General features: G+C 53.1%; 7 protein-coding genes across 7 annotated transcripts; 5 read left to right on the top strand and 2 right to left on the bottom strand.

Moving 5' to 3' along the window:
- Positions 1–392: 392 nt before the first annotated feature.
- On the bottom strand, positions 393–2,917 carry bioDA (adenosylmethionine-8-amino-7-oxononanoate aminotransferase; the record flags this gene model as incomplete). Its single annotated transcript, XM_033563467.2, has 3 exons — positions 393–565; positions 670–2,584; positions 2,633–2,917. 3 exons carry the CDS (start codon positions 2,915–2,917, stop codon positions 393–395), a joined length of 2,373 nt encoding a protein of 790 aa, XP_033419358.2.
- Positions 2,918–3,588: 671 nt separating this feature from the next.
- ALT_0983 (aminotransferase class I/II-fold pyridoxal phosphate-dependent enzyme) lies at positions 3,589–6,631 on the top strand (the record flags this gene model as incomplete). The annotated part of the gene is made up of 4 exons (XM_089599071.1): positions 3,589–4,360; positions 4,410–4,837; positions 5,982–6,074; positions 6,146–6,631. The coding sequence occupies 4 exons, from the start codon at positions 3,589–3,591 to the stop codon at positions 6,629–6,631; spliced, it is 1,779 nt and encodes a 592-aa protein (XP_089456735.1).
- Positions 6,632–7,040: 409 nt separating this feature from the next.
- ALT_0984 (putative very-long-chain acyl-CoA synthetase family protein (CefD1)) lies at positions 7,041–9,087 on the top strand (the record flags this gene model as incomplete). The annotated part of the gene is made up of 4 exons (XM_033563470.2): positions 7,041–7,050; positions 7,101–7,229; positions 7,277–8,618; positions 8,673–9,087. 4 exons carry the CDS (start codon positions 7,041–7,043, stop codon positions 9,085–9,087), a joined length of 1,896 nt encoding a protein of 631 aa, XP_033419361.2.
- Positions 9,088–9,529: 442 nt separating this feature from the next.
- Positions 9,530–11,295, top strand: ALT_0985 (FAD-dependent oxidoreductase; the record flags this gene model as incomplete). The annotated part of the gene is made up of 2 exons (XM_033563471.2): positions 9,530–9,804; positions 9,852–11,295. The coding sequence occupies 2 exons, from the start codon at positions 9,530–9,532 to the stop codon at positions 11,293–11,295; spliced, it is 1,719 nt and encodes a 572-aa protein (XP_033419362.2).
- A 1,347-nt stretch (positions 11,296–12,642) lies between these two features.
- On the top strand, positions 12,643–14,139 carry ALT_0986 (putative integral membrane protein (Pth11); the record flags this gene model as incomplete). The annotated part of the gene is made up of 5 exons (XM_089599072.1): positions 12,643–12,856; positions 12,909–12,976; positions 13,024–13,273; positions 13,321–13,598; positions 13,702–14,139. The coding sequence occupies 5 exons, from the start codon at positions 12,643–12,645 to the stop codon at positions 14,137–14,139; spliced, it is 1,248 nt and encodes a 415-aa protein (XP_089456736.1).
- Positions 14,140–14,330: 191 nt separating this feature from the next.
- mcsA (putative citrate synthase Cit1) lies at positions 14,331–15,837 on the bottom strand (the record flags this gene model as incomplete). Its single annotated transcript, XM_033563473.2, has 3 exons — positions 14,331–14,531; positions 14,584–15,729; positions 15,790–15,837. The coding sequence occupies 3 exons, from the start codon at positions 15,835–15,837 to the stop codon at positions 14,331–14,333; spliced, it is 1,395 nt and encodes a 464-aa protein (XP_033419364.2).
- Positions 15,838–16,995: 1,158 nt separating this feature from the next.
- ALT_0988 (putative mRNA-nucleus export ATPase (Elf1)) lies at positions 16,996–20,408 on the top strand (the record flags this gene model as incomplete). Its single annotated transcript, XM_033563474.2, has 2 exons — positions 16,996–20,291; positions 20,351–20,408. The coding sequence occupies 2 exons, from the start codon at positions 16,996–16,998 to the stop codon at positions 20,406–20,408; spliced, it is 3,354 nt and encodes a 1,117-aa protein (XP_033419365.2).
- Positions 20,409–21,525: the final 1,117 nt, after the last annotated feature.

Below are 21,525 nucleotides of genomic sequence, written 5' to 3' on the forward strand. Positions count from 1 at the left end.
GTTCGTAGTCTCGTTCCTGATTCTGGCGGGAAAAGGCTCCGCTGTGCCTGACCGAGTTTCTGGATAGACCAATTGGACCGACTGGTCGGACAACCGGAACTGGCAGTTATCTTTTGACTGATGCAAATCAATTTCATAATATCTTAGCATATTCCATACTGAGAATTGATTGGTAATTGACATTTCTGTCGGGCCGTTCGGTGAAGGGATCGCCAGAGCAAGAGAATCTGCAGGTTTCCAGCTCATATTCCTGGTTCGAAATTAGCTGGTTACGATTCTAGAATCCATGGTCTGCGAATTCGGACCTTTGTTTCCCGCGGATCGACTCTTATCTACATCTACGGAGTTGGATTAAATTTCGTCATTCGTCACTTAATCTATTTGTCGATGCATTAGAGCAACGCCGACCGGAGCAGCCTCTCCAACCCTCGCACAGTTTCGGGTTTCGAGGTGACGCTCGACATGAGATAGAGCACATTTCCTAGCACTCTCGAATGAACGTTAAACTGTGGCCCGCCCGCAGATAATCTCTGCTGCAGACCCTTGGCTGCGGTGGAGGTATAGCCTGGAGTAGTGGAGACGACGTCACATGTTAGCGGCTAGAATCGGTCGAAATCATCTTCATGCAAGAGATGGCTGTAAAGTACGAATCAACAGGAGTAGACTTACCTCCGCCTTGGGCGTCTCTCAGTGAAATACTGAGTACGGTGCCGAGAGCGAAAACGCTCTCGACCGACTCGGCGTATGACAGGTCACGCAGCAGATCGTGGGACCACACCGACCAGACCTCCGGGGAATTATCTTCCCCAGATATATCGACTGCTTTCCAGTCATCGCGGTACGCATTCCATGACCCACTGCTTTCCATCTTCGTCATGGTTCGCAGGGAATCCACTGCGACCGTGCAGCCGACGGCGTGTGCGGTATAACTGTGTCCGTGCAACAGGGCGTCGCTCTTTTCGGGGCTGGAGAATGCTTGGAAAATCTCCTCGCTCGCAAGCGTGGTGCAAAGAGGTAGAAGACCACCTGTCAGGAGTTTTGCGTTCACGGCGATATCGGGGTGGACATTCAGGAAGGAGGCCGCAGTCTTGCGTCCGAGACGGTAGAGTCCGGTAAAGACTTCGTCGAAGATGATCGGGAGACCTGACCAGGATGTTGCCGATCCTAGGCTGTTTGTATCTGTCGCGTTGTCCGCGAAGAGCTCTGGATGACTGCGGACCACGTCGGCTAGGCATCGTTGGAATAGAGGATCGCAGAAGAGCATTCCGCCGGCTCCGAGTATGATAGGCTCCATGATGAGGGAACCAAACTTCATTCCTTGCCTGTGGACCAGATCTTCGATCGTAGTGCGCATGAACTCTCTGTAGCGTTGTCCCGCTTCCGATTTGACGCGGGTCTCCAGATCAAATACCGAGTTCAACGAAGAAAAGTCGAGATCCTCGCCCAAGGAGTTTCGCAGCTCTTTAGGAATCTCAACCTTCCAAGTCCCTTGGGACATTTTCACCAAGGGAAAATCGAACCAGTAGCCGCGACCGCGGTACCACTCGACCTTCTGGTTATACGTCGACGGTTCCGAGCAATCCATGACCCCGATCGTGTCACCATGATAGCTTCCCTTGAGGCCAAGGATACTGATCTGTTCCTTGCTGGCATCCCAACCGTAGCGATGGCATGCCGCACGAAGACCCATCTTCACAGCCACTTCCATCCCCGTGCTTCCATTGTCGGTGTAGAAGACCTTCTGAAGCCGAGGGTTTCCGAGAGTGTCTTTCAAGAGCTCTGCGAGTGATAGCGCGGGCTCGTGAACGTTACCGGCAAACATGACATGTCCATATCGTCCAGCTGCGTACGCAGCCGACAAGGCCAGCTCCGGGTTGCCATGACCAAGACCTTGAGTCCACCACGACGCTGAGCCGTCAAACGTTGGTTGCAAGCTACCCTGATCCGCGCTGCCGCCAGACTCAAACGTTTGGAAATAATCGTCATGTGCAGAGTCGATCACAGTGATATCCTTGGCTGTCATGCCCTGGTGCTGCGTAAAGGGGTACCATATCGTGTCATGGGCCCGGCTAGCCATTGACTCTAGCCGATCGATTCTCTCGCCATTTCTCACCGCCAGCTCATCCAACAGACTTTGGATGTCTGATTCCTGCGCGACTTGCTGATAGTAGCCTGCCATGGCCTCCTCGTCCTGCGCCAGGGAGGCGGCATCCTGCGACTGAGGGCGTTTGGGGGGTTGTGGCAGTGGTACAAGGGGAATACTCTTATTGCGGAAGTAATCGCCCAAGTACTCATGGTTCTTGTAGTAATCATCGCGGAACAGGAGCACCGAATTGACATCGTAGCCGCGAAGCAGTAATGATTCGTAGGCCGAAATGGAAGACGAGATACCCCCAAGTCGCGAATCTGCCACAAGAACCACCGGCAAACGAAGGGGCCGGTAAAGATCTGCCTGCGAGTTACCATTCGGCCCAGGCGAATGAACTCCACCGGCGGTCTCGACGAGAGCGAAACTGACCCCAGTGCGAGCCCATTCGGAGAGTGTCTTGTGCACGGAAGCGAGGATATCATCGTCCCGAGGGATCTATCTTATCAGCTTGTTTCGGAGCAGCGATTGCTGGTCAAAACTTACAACAAAGTTCTTCTGTTGAGCAGCGATATGCGGGCTCACCGGCTCATCGAATTCATACAGACATTTGGTCAATGTACCGGCCGCATGACGTTGGATGTGTCTGTCATCGGCCTCGTCCAATGGCCCTGTAGAGACTGGTTTCAGGAATGCCGCCTGTTCGGCCTTGCGACGTTGTACCGCATTACATAGAATAGTAGACACAATCGTTTTGCCTACGTCCGTGTTGGCGCCGTAGACTTGGTGGGCACGCAGAGTGCGCCACAAGGCCGCTCGAACCGGAGGCATCAGATAGTCAGCCTGTGTTGTGACTTGTACACCGATATCTCACTATTCAAGGTAGAGACGTGAGTGATATCGACGATAGCCGCATAGCCGACTATAAGCAGGGCAATCTAATCTCGGTGAATCATCTTTCCAAGGACCCATAATAATACTCGGCTGTTTATAACTTATTCCTGGGTTGGCCGAGGCATCCATCAGGCGCTAAGGCTAATCCGGGTTCCCTGGCAGCCCACTAGGCACAAAGGCAGCAAGGCACCAAGGAATGTCCCACCAATCCCAAACATTTCCTGCTGTTGGGGACCAACAGTTGGTCCTGGTCCCTGGCAGTTACAGTTTGTTTGTCCACACTAGTGCTGGCTTTCTTGAAGCAATGACCACAATCTAATATTATTTTATTTTCTATTACTATTACTATTACTATTACTATTATGATTATAATTATCATATGTGTCAGTGTCACACTGTCACAAGGCATGAATCCTGAAAGTACCTACCCGGTCCACAGACGCTGATAATCACCAATTCCCGGCTCCACTCCGGTGAGTTCGATCCGGACGGTCATGTCTTTATTTCCTTAGTCTATCTATCTACCCCAGATCAGCTGTCCCTTGTGTCACTGTGCGACTACGTTTTTGGATGATCTGTTAGTGACAAGTCTACCATAGTCTGTTCTAATGGATAGTTCCCCTCCCATGTCCCTCCGGGAGTCACTGCGCCAAGCACTCCTTCGCAGAGAAGCCAAGTCATCTCGTCGACGGTTGACTGTGCTACCTCAATCCTCAGTAGATTTCTCCTCAAATGATTTTCTATCGCTGTCGACATCTCCAGTCTTCCGAGACCGCTTTCTAGACCTCATCCAACAAGCTCCCCCGCTGTATCCATTCGCCAGCGGAGGGTCACGTCTATTGGACGGCAACTCAACCTACGCAGAGGAACTCGAAAATTTCATTGCAGACTTCCACAGCGCTCCCAGCGGACTCTTATTCAACTCCGGCTTCGACGCCAACGTCGGTGTCTTCTCCTGCATTCCCCAGCCAGGAGACCTGATCGTGTACGATGAACTCGTCCATGCAAGCGCGCGCGAGGGCATGCGGCTATCGAGGGCCGGCAAGCGGGTGCCGTTCTCGCACAGCTCCCCCAGCAGCCTGGATGAAGTCCTCCAGTCACATATCGCCGCCGACCCTCTGATCCAAACGGGCTCGCGCAACGTCTTTATCGCCATCGAGTCAATCTACAGCATGGACGGCGACGTTGCGCCTATCCAGGACTTTATCCGGGTGGTTGATCGACTCCTCCCCCGAGGCAATGGCTACTTTATTGTCGATGAGGCGCACGCTACAGGAGTGTTTGGGCCCCGCGGTGCGGGCGTTATCCAGGGCCTAGGCGTCGAGAAGCGCATGTTTATCCGGGTGCATACGTTCGGCAAAGCGCTTGCAAGTCACGGTGGTGAGTCGTCTTCATTTCCTCCGATCTACGTGGTAGGCTAACTGGATAGCCATTGTGCTCTGTTGCCCCGACACAAGAGACTACCTGATCAACTACGCGCGAAGCCTGATCTACACCACCGCCATGGGCTTCCCCTTCCTTGCGTCCATACGCGCTGCCTACGAGCTCCTCGCAGAGGGAGAGACGGAGCAGCATCAGACCAAACTGCAGCAGCTGGTCGCGTACTTCCGGGACCGGCTTGCGGAATTGGACGCCTGGGACCCGGCCGCCTTCCAGGTGGATCATTTCCCGACTTCGCCCATCTTCTCCGTGCGTAGCCGCTTCCCGCGCCAGTTGGCCGCGGCGTGTCAGCAAAAGGGGTTTGTGGTCCGCGCTATTATGGCGCCTACTGTTCCTGCGGGGAGAGAGCGGGTGAGGGTTTGTCTTCATGCTGGGAATACGGTGGAGGAAATTGATGGGTTGGTTGATACGTTTAAGGTTTGGTTGAGCCAGACGACGGAGAAGAAGGTTGCTAGGTTATGACATGATGAATATAACTAGCCAGTATAAAAAATGCAGTATTAGAGACTAAGGCAACTAAAGAGGACCCGGTCCCTATAGATGTGGATAGAGCTGCTGATGCTCTGGTTTCTATTATAAGTGTAGGGCTAAGTATGGCTATCAGTCCTTCTAATATAGCACCCAGAACTATTGTCATAGTAGATATAGAAGATATGACCACTAGCTTGATGGTAGTTACATGAGGGGATGGGGCAACTTAAGTTTTTCTGCATCTTCATGTTCACTGTCTGATGATAAATCTGAAAGTTCCTCTATTATAACTTCACCCTTGATGCTTATGTATCAATCTAGCTAGCTATCAAGGCTGCATTTATTTAACATAGCTGACACATATGTCAACCCTGGCATGTCGTGCGCTCGCGTCCCATAGAACTTGAGCATCATGAGGCTAACAACAAAGCAATTGTTCCTCATGGATTTATGGCCCTCTAGTTGGCCGGTACCGGGTTCGCAAGAAATGAGCAGAAAGACTCTTCATTTGGGATAAGGTATGGTTCCTACGTGAAAGCGTCAGAGATTGACGGACATTTAATTGAGCAGGGATACCAACAAGATGATGTTGAGCTTTGGGCTGAGACTTTGCCAGCATTCGTGATGACCACCAAGATATGAAGATGGCCATGATTTTGTATTCCGTGGATTTATAGACCGTTTATCCTGGACTACCACAATGACGTTGTTGCAGGTGTATTTTTCCAAGAACTGCATTTATAAAGTGTTATATCTGTGCTGCCTCAGGACACAATGGACATGATGCAAGGTGCGGTTTGGATAGAGATCGGGTGTAGTTACCGACGTAGCATAATATTATTTCAAGTACCGACTAGCTGCTTCACAAGACGTTTAGATTCCATACCCATAATAGTCAACTCTGCTGCGAACGCGAGGTAGGCAACATGCCTGTATACCGCGTCACCTGCTGCTACTTCTTCCTCGATCTGGACTCCATCATCACAACAACCATCACACCAACACAGACTCTCTCTGGTTGTCGCTGTCAATCAAAGCAATGGCTGTAAGTACAATTTACAATGCACAGCATACTTACTGAAGAAGATAGTCCTGCAGCTCGTGCTACAAGCCCACCTGTCCCGGTGCCGAGAGCTGCCAGACGCTGTACGAGATCTCGGACTTGGTCGTGGCTTACGCGCAGGTGAGTCTTCTCGCTCAGTTTGCATGATCTACAGTCAGGATACTGATGGATACTGATGCATGATGATATAGCAGTCCGAGATGATCTCTCCTCCAGTCAATGCTCCGACCCCCGCTCCTCCCACCCAGATCCCTACCGAGCAAGCTCCGGCTGACGCAAGCGACAGCGACAACGATGGCAAGATAAACTGGAAGAAGAAGCTGGCCATTGAAGCGACTGAGTGCGTTTTCCGTGGCGTCCATCTCTCTGCTCCGCCCTTCCCGTTTAGACAACGCTGGGATGTACGTGCCCGTCACGAGATAGGCGAGCGAAAGAACAGGGGCAGAAAGCGCAAGAGAAGAGAGTATGAGGAATACGACGATGAGGAGTACAAGTACTTTGATAACGAAGACTTTCAGAGGATGTACGAGTCCATTGCTGCTACTCTTGCTACTGTTGCTGCGGCGCATACCAGTGCTCAGCCCACGAAGCGGCGGAAGAAGGCGATGAAAAAGAAGAAGCAGGGTCGTGTTGGTAATGATGTTGCTGGTCCTGGTGCTGCTGGCAGCTCAGCTTGAAAAACGATACTGAAGAGTGGTGTATGAGTGAATGATTGATGGAATATGATCTATCATAAGGAATGACCAGTGCCATTGAGATTACTTCCCCGCATTCTTGTTCTTCAGACAAGTCTGGCTAAATGCTTTTGCCAGAGAATCACCAATGAGATTGATGGTTATCATCCCTTACCGGCCTAGTATGTTATGTGTCCGTCAGAGCCGAACCAGTAAACTGACTCGCGAGACCGACAAGTTAAAGCCAGATGCGGAGAAGTCGAGGATGAACCGAGGAATAGACCGACAACTCGGCAACGGCAATAGCTGTCTCAATTATCAGACAGCATTCACTGCTTGCTTTCTTTTTGATATTTTGCTTTGATACTGATTACACGACTATTACTGAATCTGATCTAACACTACTTGCACGATGAGTCTAGGTACGTCTACATGTCCTGACATCCAGAGCGTCACTAATGGAATACTGTAGGCGTAGCAGCAGCCGCAGTAGCAGGAGGTGCTACGCTGGCGGCGTATCTGAACGCCAAGTTCCACATCACCAAAGACATCTCGACTTTGTACGTCGCATGGAAAAGTACTCGTTCCTTTGAACAAGCTGGTATGGTGCCTCCACTCGTACCTGCAAAATCACGCTGACGAGAACAGCCGCCAAGGGTCTTGCAAATGTCTGGTTTGTATTCCTGGAAACAGCAAAGATGTACCCGGATATGGTGTGCATGTGGACACGAGAGGGAGTCTATACCTATCGGGACGTCCAGAACCTTGCCTGCCAGTATGCGCACTACTTTTTGGCCAAAGGGGTCAAGCAAGGAGATCTGGTGGCCTTTTATCTGCAGAACCGGGCCGAATTCATGATCGCATGGCTTGCTCTCTGCAGTATTGGATGTGCGCCCGCTGCGATCAACTACAATCTTACCGGGGATGCGTTGGTGCATTGTCTCAAGATCAGCGGAGCCAAGCTTGTTCTGGTGGATGACGATGAAGCATGTCGCGCGCGGATCGAGGATAGCAGAGCAGTGATCGAAGGCCGGCTCGGCATGGAACTTACCTACCTAGACCACTCGTTCGCCTCGCAAGTATCCGCTTTTCCCACCACCAAGCCACCCAAGGAGCTCGCACAGAACATGTCGGGCGAGCATCCGGCCATCCTACTGTACACGTCCGGCACCACCGGCATGCCCAAGGGCTGCGCATTCACCATGGCACGACTGTACAGCACGCTGGCTCTGCGCCGCGGATCGATGGAGGACACCGACGGTCCCGGCGGGGACATCTGGTACAGCTGCATGCCCTTGTACCACGGCACGTCCGCCGTCGCCATGATGGTCTGCCTCACCACAGGTGTCAGCATTGCCCTAGGCAAGAAGTTCAGCGTACGCAACTTCTGGCGCGATATCCGAGACTCTCACGCCACGATCTTCGTGTACGTTGGCGAAGTCGCGCGGTATCTGCTGGCGGCGCCGCCCTCGCCGGACGACCGCAACCACAACGTCCGCTGCATGTACGGCAACGGCCTGCGACCGGACATTTGGGAGAAATTCCGGGAACGGTTCGGGATCAGTGCCGTGGGCGAGTTCTTCAACAGCACCGAGGGACTTTTCGGGCTGTTCAATCTCAACAAGGGCCCGTTTACGGCGGGGAGTGTCGGCCACCACGGACTGCTCATGCGAGCTGTCATGCACAACACCTTTGTGCCTGTGGCGATCGATCCCACCACCGGCGATGTCCTGCGTGATCCCAAGACGGGGTTTGCCATCCGGGCCCCATACGACAAAGGCGGCGAGATCATCGTCAATGTCCCCAACGAGCAAGCATTCCAAGGCTACTGGCGCAACGAAAGTGCCACGTCCAAGAAATTTCTGCGCGACGTCTTCAAAAAGGGGGACCTGTGGTACCGCTCCGGCGATGCGCTGCGCCGCCAGAGCGACGGCCGGTGGTACTTTCTCGATCGACTAGGCGATACCTTTCGATGGAAATCCGAGAATGTGTAAGCTGTCCCTTCTACCCTCAGAAGTAAAAGTCAAAACACTAATGGACGCAGTGCAACCGCCGAGGTGGCCGAAATCCTAGGCCAATACCCCGGCATCCAAGAAGCCAACGTCTACGGCGTCCTCGTCCCCAACCACGAGGGCCGCGCCGGCTGCGCAGCGCTCCAGCTCAGCCCGGAGTCGCGAGACTCATTCAACTTTCGCGGTCTGGCGGCGTTTGCACGCGCAAGACTGCCCAGGTACGCTGTTCCGGTGTTTCTGCGGATCGTGGAGACGTCGGCGCATATCCACAACCACAAGCAAAACAAGGTGCCCTTGCGTGAGGAGGGCGTCGACCCGGCTAAGATTGGGAGTAAGGCGCCTGAGGGGCGGGATGATAAGTTTTATTGGCTTCCGCCGGGGGCGGAGGGATATGTTGAGTTTGGGAAGAGGGAGTGGGAGACGCTGGTGGGAGGTGCTCGTTTGTAGGGATGGGTCTGGATCTGGATCTGGATCTGGATACTGGATAGAAGTATCACGTATGCAGAATAATATACATTGTTATGAAGATAAGTAGTGGATTGGGTAGCTGTGCATCAAGGGATGAATATGCATATTACTTCGCATGGAATGGAGATGCCGAGGAGAGTCGATAACTAATAATAATGGAAAGCTATCAGTGAGACAAAACCCCTCAACTATATTCAAGGAACAGTTTCGGCTGATTAGTCTACGGAGTAATACTCAAGAATCTCCACCGACTAATGGATTAGCATCGGATTAACTCCTGTCCAGCCCACGCGGTGGCTTCTAGCGTCGGATGCTACAAGTTAGTGACTGGTTGACGGATGCTGAGGGAATGAACTAATAAATCAAGAGATCCCTCGTCTGTCGTCCATCCTTGTCGACTGCCTCCAGAAGACTACAGGTGATGAAGATGTTCACCACTACGAACGTCTGGTCGGTTCTGACCGGCCTCTTGGCTTTGTCTTCTACGGCATCTGCCTCCAACACCTCCCAAACAAACTGTCGATGCTTCCCTGGAGAAGCATGCTGGCCGTCCTCAAAGGTCTGGTCTGCTTTCAACCAGACGATTGACGGTCGACTGGTTGCTACGATCCCACTGGGAACTCCCTGCCATGCGCCCAACTATGATGCTGCTACATGCGAGGCTCTAAAGGCACAATGGCAGCTTCCGGAGCTACAGTACGTAATGTGGTCTTTTTCTTTATGAGCTGGAACTGATAAAGCAGCTATGAATCGTCCTCGTCGATCATGGCCCCCTTCTTCACCAATGGCACTTGCGACCCGTTCCACCCCGTCTCCAAGCCGTGCACGCTGGGCAACTACGTTGTCTACGCGGTCAACGTGAGCAAACCTGAGCATATCTCCAAGGCCATGCAGTTCGCCACGAAACACAACATCCGCGTCGTCGTCCGCAACACCGGCCACGACTACAACGGCAAGTCCACCGGGGCCGGCGCCCTGGGGATCTGGACGCACCACCTCAAGGACATCGAGATCAAGGACTGGTCCGACACGCACTACAAGGGCAAGGCGATCAAGCTGGGTGCCGGCGTGCAAGGCATCGAGGCGTACCGGGCCGCCGACGCGCAGGGACTCGAGGTCGTCGGCGGCGAGTGTCCGACCGTCGGTCTGGCGGGCGGCTACACCCAGGGCGGCGGGCACTCGGCGCTGGCGTCGCGGCACGGACTGGCGGCTGATCAGGTTCTCGAGTGGGAGGTGATTGACGGGCAGGGCAACTTCATCGTGGCCAACCGCGACAACGAGTACGCGGACCTCTACTGGGCGCTGAGCGGTGGCGGCGGCGGCACGTACGGGGTGGTCTGGTCGATGACGTCCAAGGCACATGCTGGGACGCCGGCCTCGGGGCTGAACTTGACCTTTACCAATGCCGGCATCTCGCAGGATACGTTCTACGAGGCGGTGGCGCTGTATCATTCGACGCTGCCGGCGATCGTCGACGCCGGCGCCATGAGCGTCTGGTACTTTACCAACACCAGCTTCTCTATCTCGCCCCTGACGGGGCCGAATATTCCCGTGGCCAAGCTGCAGGAGCTGGTGAAGCCGTTCACGGACGGGCTGACCAAGCTGGGGATCAAGTATACCACCTATTCGGCGCAGTTCGACAGCTATCTGGCGGAATTCGAGGCCATGCAGAGCCCCATCGAGGTCGGCATCGCGCAGTACGGCGGCTGGCTGATCCCGCGGTCCATCGTGCAGACCAACAACGCCGATCTGACGGCTGCATACCGGGCCATCACGTCCGACGGGGCGACCTTCATCGGTGTGGGAGTCAACGTCTCGACCGCGGTCACCGGCGACGTCTACAACGCGGTACTGCCGGCGTGGCGCGACACGCTGATCGACACCGTCATCACAACCCCCTGGAACTGGACCGCTCCGACGGCCGATATGATCGCGCTGCAGCACAAGATGACGGACGAGTACATTCCCCGGCTGGAGGCGTTGGCGCCGCAGTCAGGGGCGTATCTCAACGAGGCGGATTTCCGGCAGCCCGATTTCAAGACGGCGTTTTATGGAAAAAATTATCAGAAGCTGCGGGCCGTCAAGGCCAAGTATGATCCGAAGAGCATGTTTTATGGGACTACGGCGGTGGGATCGGACGAGTGGACCGTCACGTCGAATGGACACTTGTGCAAGGCGAAGCCATAGCCAGTGTACGGCAGTCAAATAGTGTATATATGTTAAGTAGATAACCTCTCTAGACTCTTCAGCAAAGAAGTACGTAACGCGAGGAACGTGATCGGAATTTGGTGCATCACTAGCTGCCCTATTACAATTAGAAGACTATTAGCTCGCTTAGAGTAGGTAGAGTTCTCACTTGATTCACTTCATCAGGTGATCAGATTGAGCTAACCTAAGATACTTGGCATCAATAATAGATCAATAGCACGAGGAAGTCTATCTATATCCATGCTGCAGTTGCGTTCATCAAGCTGAAACTGTATCATCCTCTACCGAGATTAAGGCATGAGTGTAAACGAGCGCCAATTATCGATCCACATATTAGATAGCAGGGGAACCTGGCAACCTGGACAGAGTAGATGATTCTCTCCCGGGTGGGCTTCCTTTACTGGCCAGCGACAATATAATCCTGCAACCCACCGCGGGATCAGTGGCCCAATGAACACTGACCAAGAGACTTAGTTGGGCCTAGTTTGGGGGCCACAACAGGGATGTTCCCGGTGGCCCGAGCTTAATAAATGAATCTCCTGCCTTTTTTGCTTCCGCGATTCCCGTGTTTTCGTTTGTTTCTAGGTTGTTCTCAAGCGAGTTGCCTGTTTGGTCTTGTGCCTAGTCCCTTACTGCAGAGTACATGCATGTTGCTGACTGCAATAACTGAGGTACTAAGGTACTAAGGAGTATGGATGTCGACGGCATATCTTTGAGTGACCCTGACAAGATTGCAGGCAAGATAACATGAACCATGGTTTCATCAGCTTGGGGCTGAAGATCAGCAGTTCTTCTCCACTTATGCTACTATAACATGCCTGTACAGGATACATGGGCAAAGACAAAGGGATTATTGTTTGTCGGGCTGAAATAATGGGAAAGGAATCTACTACGGCCTGACTGTCTCTGTGATTCGTACTCCGTAGACTAAACTGAGACAGTCTCGGTCTTTCGGTCTATCTGCCAGGTGGAGTGGATGATCCATCGGAGAAATGGCTGGGAAAGGCTCGTCTTCCATTGTTCCACCGCGTGTTCCTTGATCCTGCGCTGATCTTCCTCACTATTAGTAAGTTCTATTCCCAGTCCAGCAGGGGATAAGCAGAGACGAAGAATCAGAGAAGAGGTGGAGATCTGTTCAGATCCAGTGGATATCCTCACTCTGAATATCGATCTGAATCCCACACACTTAATTGCGCCTAAATAAGTATTCGAGCAAAGTAGAAAATAGTCACATCCAGTTCGTGCACGTCTGTTGTGGTCAATAGCTTCATATCTCCATAATCAATCGAAGCACCTGGTGAAATGCTTCCCTAGCATACCTAAACCATGGGTTGGGTGTACAATCTCAAAACCCCCGATCCTCACAGCCAGGTCCCCCGCGTCATTGCCATCTGTCTGGTTTTCCCCATTGTCGCCTTTCTCGCCGTCCTTTTGCGACTCTATGTGCGCATCCACACCAAGCGCGCCGGATGGGTCGATGATTATGCCGCACTCTTCAGTTCTATTCTGGCCATTGCCTATGGCGCGATAGCCATTGCTCGTCAGTTGCCTGTACCACTGGAGTTGCAAGGCTAAGATGCTAACTGGCATAGAATCCCGATGGGGTCTTGGACTAAATGCCAAATACTTTCCCAAGGAGAATGTCGTGCCGTTCAGTAGGGTCCGTTGCCTGACCTTGATCTGAAAATCAGTATTGACTGACTACAGGTTCAATATGCCGGCGGCCCCGTCTACACGCTGGCTCTGCTAGGCTTCAAAGTCTCGCTGTTAGCCTCGTATCTCCGTATCGGCGGGTTCGTCAAGGCCTACCGCATCGTCATCATCGCCGTCATCGTCGCATGCGTCTGTAACCAGTTGGCTTTTACGTTTGTGTTGTGTTTTGCCTGTCGTCCGATAGCTAGGCAGTGGGATATGTCTATTCAAGGCAGCTGCATCGATACCGTGGCATCTTACTACGGTATGTCCTCCCGTCAGGCTGTGCCATGCCAGACTAACACCATACAGCACTCGCAGGTATGACTCTCACAGCAACAACCCAAGCGAAGCTAAAAAGACTAGGAACAAGTCTCGCCTTCGACTGCATCATCATCGCCCTCCCCCTCCCCGTCCTGATAACCCTCCGCCTCCACCGCCGCCAGAAAGCTGCCCTCGTCGCCGTCTTCGCCCTCGGCTTCTTCGTCACCATCATCCAAATCATCCGCATTTTCACAATCAAGAACCTCAAAACGTATACAGATAGCCAGCCTATCGTCCTTTGGTCTGTCATTGAGATTAGTCTTGGCGTAAGCACCCTCCCTTCCTCACGCAATCATCGCACGCTACGCTTCACTCCCCTGCCTACATTCACCAGCTAGTCGCTCGCTACGCTCGCTAATAACGATCTAGGTCATAATCTCCTGCATCCCAACCTACGGCCCCCTCTTCCATTCGCTCAGTCTAACCTCCTCCACCCACCGCCGCCGCCACGCGAACGGCTACCGATCCCAATCCTACCGCCTGACTTCGCCCTCGAATCGAACCCCCGGCGGAGGTTATATCCATGGCTCCGGCTCCCGTCCTTTCGATAGTAGTATCCCCGCCACGACAACTATCATGTCTACAGCCGCTGAGCGGGATAAGGTCTCCTCGGACGGGGACTCGGAGGAGCGGATCCTGGCGGCTTGTCCCCATATAAACGGAAATACAAATTCGCATTCGCGGGGCCAGGGGAGCGGAAGTGAGACGACGCTGGCGGAGTTGAAGGGGTTGAGTGAGACGGGGATTCATACGATGACGGAGGTGAGGGTTGAGAGTCATAGTGTGAAGGGCTGCGGGGTGGACTAGTGATTGATGCGTTTGTTGATACCCATGTATATGTATATGTCTGTAATTCGAACAAGTATAGAACTACCTTACACTTTTGATCAGCTAATGACGGTAATCTATCATTGATCTACATCTAGTGCTACGAAACGAAAACGAAAATGAAATACAACAGTTGATATCACAGGCAATACAATCAGGTCATTTGGTCATTACTTTTTCAAGCCCAGCAGGTTGATACTCTTGGGTCGCTCGATGGGCAAGCCCAGGGCCCGATCCCAGATGAGCTGTACCAATGGTCCCAAGGCACGGCTGACGCCAAAGGTGACGGTGTAGTATAGAGGCTGCTGGAAGCCGTAGTGGTAGAAGAGGACACCGGAGGCGGCGTCCACGTTCGGGTGGGGGTTCTTCGTCTATCGTCACATTAGTATATCGCAGGGAAAGTATCTCCAGAGAGGAAATTACCTTTCCGTGTTCGGTCAACACAGTAGGCGCAATCTCCGAGTTCTTCTTGACGAGCTGGAACACAGGATTGGCCAGGACGTCCGGCCGGGTGGCGGCAAAGTCCATGAGCGCCTGGAAGCGCGGGTCGGGCTTGCGCAGGACGCCGTGGCCATACCCAGGGACGACACGTCCCGACTTGAGCGTATCCCAGAGGTAGTTGCGCACGTCATCGTCAGTAAACTTGGTGCCGATCTTGTCCTGCATGGCCAGAATCCAGCGCAGGACCTCCTGCGCGGCGAGTCCGTGCAGCGGGCCGGCGAGACCCAGCAGACCCGCACTGTAGCTGAGGAAAGGGTCGCTGAGCGCGCTGCCGACCAGGTGGGTGGCGTGCGCAGAGACGTTGCCTCCCTCGTGGTCGCCGTGCAGGGCTAGGTAGAGACGCAGCAGGTCGTGGAAGTCCTGGTTCTCCTTGCCGCCTTTGCCCAGGAGCTCGGCGAAGTTGTACGACCAGTCCTGGCTGGCGTCCAGGGCCTGGGTGCCGACCTGGTCGACCTCGTCCGGGCGGAAGACCAGCGCCGCGACTCGTGGGATCTTGGCGAGCAGCGAGATGCTGTCGTCAAAGGTGGGCTCCCAGTAGTCGGCCTTGTTGAGGCCCTTTTCGTAGGCCTTGGCGAACTTGGACTCGGTGTTGAGGGCCGCCACGGCAATGGACAGCTGGGTCATGGGGTGCATGGAGCGAGGGAAGGACTTGATCAGGTCCAAAATGTGCTGCGGCAGATGTGACTGCTCGGCCAGCTCACGCGAGAATGCGCGGACTTGGTTGGTCGAGGGGACCTGGCCCGTCAAGAGCAGCCAGAACATGGCCTCGGGGAGCATCTCGGTGCCTGACGGACCCTTGGGGAGTTCCTTTTGGCAGTCCTTGATGGTCTTGCCGTGGAACCGGATGCCTTCTTCAGGATCCAGTACCGAACCCTCCCAGAGCATGGACTTGAGACCGCGCATGCCACCAATGACGTTGGCGACCTTGACCTCACCAATCACCTCATCGCTACGTTCCTTGACCTGCTTGAACAGCTCGCGTTTGGCGGGGATTACTGCCTTCAGAGCGGTCTTGAGATCTGGCTCGGCCGTTGAGTATCTGCGGGTATTGAGAGCCAAGCGGACAGTCTAGAGAGGATGACAGGGTAAGTTTCTGTATGCGACTGTTGATAGGTTGGATGAGCCTACCTGAGCCAGCTTGGATGCATGGCGTGTTGATCTCATTGTCATGGCCATTTTGATGGAGAGGATATCAAGGGATGTGAGTTATGATGCGGGGACAATGAGAAGAGAGCGAAGATTAAAGCCCTGTGAAAGACGGAGGAAAAGAGCATAGCTCGGCATCTCCGGTTGACCGCGGAGGTAGGCAGTGGACAGACAGCTGACGGCAGGGGGAAGTCAGTCAAAACCGAGGCAACAAGCGGCTGCATGCGGAGTTGCGGTCGGCGGATCAGCAGTCGACGAGACAATTGGCATTACCGGTGTTGCATGGCCGATGTTCGGTCCAGCGGTGATTCAAGGGATGCGGATGTAGTAATTGATCTTAGAATAACTATGATGAAGATCTATTCACTAGATTCTCGATGGGTTTATCCATTTTGTTATTGACCTACAGTGGCTGTTCATACAACGGTCGGTTATCACATGAGGGGTTCGGGTATTCGTGGGTCTGGGGTAGTCAATCACTTCATGTTTACTGACTCTACCACATTCGAAATCTATCTTGCAATAGACTGCTAGAAAGAAGAGCCGTCGACATTAAATAAGAAACACAAATTGTAAACCCCCTACTACACGTATGCTGTCAGGCACATGATTATTATTGACTGCTGTTGCCATGCGGGGAGTCCCGATTAGGAAAGGCCAAGACCGGGGTAGTTCATACCTGAGGCATCCAGGACTCAAGTCAGGCACCAACTTGGCACACAGCCTTACTGTGGCGTAGAGTCCCCAGCCACACGCCACATGATACGAGACTAGCAAATCACCGTCCGCATGTGCTGGCGGTGAGCTCTGATTGGCCATTACCCCCTGATCGCCTCAGGCAGAAATTTTCGACCGCTGGAGACGAATTTTTTCTTATTGATAAAGCGAGATAGTGGAGACCCCTCCATCATCCAGCATCAGCCTTGACTTTTCAACTCTTCCATTTCTCTTCTTTGTTGTTTGTTTTCTTTCTTCTCATATACCCTAGACTTTTGTCTTTTTTCTTAGACGATCTGTCCTCGGGGGAAGGACGTTAATTTCATCCACCAGCTAAATCGTCTTATATACCCTCCCCTAATCGTTCGTTTCCCCGCCGTCGCCTCGAACGAACATAAAACCTGTCGGCCTGACATCGACAGACTCAAAAGCACACTTTTTTGACACTCTCCACTCCTCTCTTCAAGTCTCATGATAATGCCTCACTCCGAGATGTCCGCACCTATCGCCGTCTCGAAAACTCCCTCGGGAGTGCCTCCTACCGTCGAGGAGGTTTCCTCGCTTACAAACACAATCTTCACGGCTGAGACCTCGCAACAGTCTCTCGATGCTGCTTACGGCCTGACCAACCTTCTCATTCAGAGCGTCGGAGCGTTTGGTCTTCAAAGATACAACATCCTCCCTGAGATCAAAAAGGCTGCGACCGATAAGAAGAGCGGCGCCCGCCGTGAGAGCGCCATGTTGATTATCGGTGCCTTGTTCGAGCGCTTTCCTCGCGAGCACCCCCTCAGCGAAGTCGTCTTCCTTCTCCAGGATGGCGGTGTCTTGAACCTTGCTCTCGACGCTTTGGCTGACAAGGGCGCCGTCGTGCGCGATGCTGCTCAGTACGCCATCGATGCGCTCTTCGATTGCTTGAAACCGGAGTCGCTCGTCAACGCTCTCATCCCCGCCCTCTCGGCCTATCTCAACAAGAGCTCCGGTAAATGGCAGGGGTTCGTCGGTGCCTACGCCCTTTTGGAAAAGATGGCCGTCAAGGCGCAGATTGGTACTGGAACCATGGATGAAGAGCGCCAGAAGGATCTTCTGCGCAGCGCCATGGGCAAGACCCTCAAGGAGCTGATTCCCCTGGTTGAGTCCGGGATGCACGATCTCAAGAACGAAGTGGCCAAGCAGGCCAGCAAGACCATGACCGCTCTGACTACTCTGCTGGATAACGACGATGTCGCTCCTCGCATTCCCTTGCTTATCAAGACCATGGAGCAGCCGTCCGAACAGACTTTGCAGAACGCTATCCATGCCCTGTCTCAGACTACCTTTGTCGCCATCGTTACCTCCCCCGTCCTCGCCCTTTTGACCCCTCTGCTCGAACGTTCCCTGAATGCGCCCACCACGCCCCAGGAGACCCTGCGCCGCACTGTAGTGGTTGTGGAGAACTTGACCAAATTGGTCCATGACCCGGCAGAAGCACGCACCTTCTTGCCCAAACTCAAGCCCGGTGTCCAGGCAGTCAAGGATCGCGCCTCGCTGCCTGAAGTCAGAGAACTCGCCACCCGCGCCATGAATGTCATCGACAAAGCTATGAGTGACAGCAGCCTGGCGGCCGGCTCCGTCGCGAAGACGACCGCTGAAGATGTTCTCGCGGTACTCGAGGCCAAGATAAAGGAGAACGGTGGCCTTGCAGTGCCCAGCGAGCACACCCTCTTCGAGCTCGGCAAGAGCTACATCGCTGAGATGGTTCGTGAGGATGTCAATGCCAGAATGCACGACCGCATTCCTGCCTGTGTTGGCCCTTATCTTCGTGGTTTCCTCCAGGATGACAAGCACGAGGCTGTCGCCTCGGCCGTGCAGGAGCACTTCATCGAGGAAGACCACCGCAAGTTCGGCAAGCCCGTTCCTGACGACCCCAACGAGGTTGAGATTGTCAACGCCAACTTCTCCCTCGCTTACGGAGGAATGCTTCTCCTTTCTCACACGAACCTTCGTCTTCTCAAGGGCCACCGCTACGGTCTCTGTGGTCGGAACGGTGCCGGCAAGTCTACCCTCATGCGCAGTATTGCCAATGAGAAACTAGAGGGATTCCCTACTCAGGATGTTGTCCGCACCTGCTTCGTCGAGCACAATCAGGGCGAAGACGCGGATCTGAGCATCATCGAATATGTGTCCAAAGATCCCAAGATTGCCGAAGCCGGACAAGAGCACATTAGCCGTGTCCTCCTGGAATTCGGCTTTACCGATGGCCCCGAGGGAAGACAGAACCAGCGTGTCGGCTCCCTCTCTGGTGGTTGGAAGATGAAGCTGGCTCTGGCCCGTGCTATGCTCATGAAGGCCGATGTGTTGCTTCTGGACGAACCTACTAACCATCTCGATGTTGCCAACGTCAAGTGGCTGCAGGAGTATCTCAAGAAGCACACTGACATCACCAGTCTTATTGTCAGTCACGACTCTGGATTCTTGGACGAGGTCTGCACCGACATCTACCACTACGAAGGAAAGAAGCTGGTCCACTACAAGGGCAACCTCGCCGCTTTTGTCAAGCAGAAGCCCGAAGCCAAGAGCTACTACACCCTGTCCTCCAGCATGGTGCAGTTCAAGTTCCCTCCCCCCGGTATCCTTTCCGGCATCAAGTCCAACACCCGCTCGATCCTTCGTATGACCAACTGCTCTTATACCTACCCCGGCGCTAGCAAGCCGTCTCTAGTTGATGCTTCCCTCTCGCTGTCACTGTCGTCTCGCGTCGCCATCATTGGTGGTAACGGTGCTGGTAAGTCGACTTTCATCAAGATGTTGACAGGCGAGACGATTCCGCAGACCGGAAAAGTCGAGAAGCACCCCAACCTTCGTATCGGATACATCAAGCAGCACGCTTTGGAGCACGTTGAAATGCATCTCGAGAAGACTCCCAGCCAATACCTGCAATGGCGTTACGCCAACGGAGACGACCGCGAAGTCTTCCTCAAGCAGACTCGTATTCTAACTGAGCAGGACAAGGCGCAGATGGAGAAGCCGGTCGACCTTGGCGATGGCCGGGGACCTCGCCGCATCGAAGCCATCATGGGTCGTCAGAAGTGGAAGAAGACCTTCCAGTACGAAATCAAATGGGTCGGCCTTCTTCCCAAGCACAACACCATGATCTCGCGTGAAACCTTGGTCGAGCTTGGCTTTTTCAAGCTGGTCCAAGAGTTTGACGATCATGAAGCCTCCCGTGAGGGTCTCGGTTTCCGAGTCCTTGAACCCAAGACGATCTCGAAACACTTTGAGGATATCGGCCTGGACCCCGAGATCGCCAACCACAACCAGATCTCCGGTCTCTCCGGTGGTCAAAAGGTCAAGGTCGTCTTGGCCGGTGCTATGTGGAACAACCCGCACTTGCTGGTGCTGGACGAGCCGACCAACTTCTTGGACCGTGACTCTCTGGGTGGTCTGGCGGTGGCCATCCGTGACTTCAAGGGAGGTGTTGTCATGATTTCCCACAACGAGGAGTTCGTGGGTGCCCTGTGCCCCGAGCAGTTGCACATCGCCGATGGTCGCATTGTCGCCCGGACCAACAATGCCGTGGCTCTCGACCGCTTCGAGGACAGCGCCGCCAGTTCTCCTCAGCCCGGCAGCACCGTCGCCAACTCGGCTGCTACCAGCGCCGCTCCCTCGGCCGTCAACTCTGGCGCCGAAGATCAAGGCGAACTGAAGTTCAAGGCCAGAAAGAAGAAGAAGATGACTCGTGCTCAACTGAAGGAGCGCGAGGCGCGCCGTAGATTGCGTCACCTCGAATGGTATGTTCCTCCTTATCATTTGACTTTTTGACTTTCTGCAGACTGCTAACTCGACATAGGTTGCAATCTCCCAAGGGTACTCCCAAGCCCCCCGACACCGACGACGAAGCTGAATAGACCTTTTGCTTTTCCTTCTAAAAGTGCATCTTTCTACTGCATATGAGCGTTACGATTTCAACTTGGCATATCTTCCTATAGACGGTCTGGTGTTATTATGTTTTGAATAATACATGTCAGTACATAGAGAACATGACTTCTTGCCTACGTTTCATCTCTGTTTCTATCTCTATATTGTAAACTCGTACATAAACTTGCTCGTCTCGCGTTTTGTAAAAGTTTCCGAACCCCCCGGTAAGGGGCTGTAAAGAAGGAGAAGGGGGGGAAACGCGGTCTATTGGTGTCATCAATGACCATGCTGCTTGGATTAGACTTGCTCCGATGACATCTACACTTCATTGATGATAGCGATGCTAATAGAAGACGTCAAAAGTTTTTGATTTTTGCACCATTCTGAATCCAAGTTTACTGTCTACTTACACACGTCAGTATGTCAAGGTGTGCCCAGAACTTGTTCCATTGCATTAATGCAATGCAACCAAGCCTACAACTACAGACAATAATGATAGATGACAATGGGATCGCCGCAAGCGGGAGACAGCTATGATTTTTAGATTATTAATTGACATATTTCACCTCCTATAGATATACTCTACCATTTAGATTGGTAAATTAACAAGTGTAAGCAGCCACCAGGCCTCCCTTGTTCATTGACTTTGACCATGAAGAGGAAAGGTACCGCATGCGGAATACCCATATACCTTGGTGACGAAGACCTCATGTCAGAGTATGAACATTTACCAAAGGGAGGGAGAGTGATACTGGTGAATTGCCACACAACTCAAGTATGGAGGGAAGATATTCACTCCTAGTAAGGTCTGGCATATAAAGCTAGCTGTTCGCTCACCACAACTTCAACTAACCCTATTGATTATTCTCCCTGAGAAACCTCACTTTTATTTAAGGTACACTTTCCCCTGACAAGCTCCAGGGTGTTGGAAACAACGATTCTTAGTTGCTAATTTCTCAACAGTTTGAGATTCTATCTACTTCTCAACTGAAAAGTGAGCAACCTCCTTCTAAACCCCTTTTAAGCTAAGTAGTACAAATGCTCACTTGTATAATTGAGCAGTCACTATGTACCCTGCCGATCCCGCTCTGGGCAGTGCTGGTGGTG

The sequence above is a fragment of the Aspergillus lentulus genome, assembly GCF_001445615.1.
Source record: "Aspergillus lentulus DNA, contig: Alt01, strain: IFM 54703, whole genome shotgun sequence".
Classification (NCBI taxonomy): Eukaryota; Fungi; Ascomycota; class Eurotiomycetes; order Eurotiales; family Aspergillaceae; genus Aspergillus; species Aspergillus lentulus.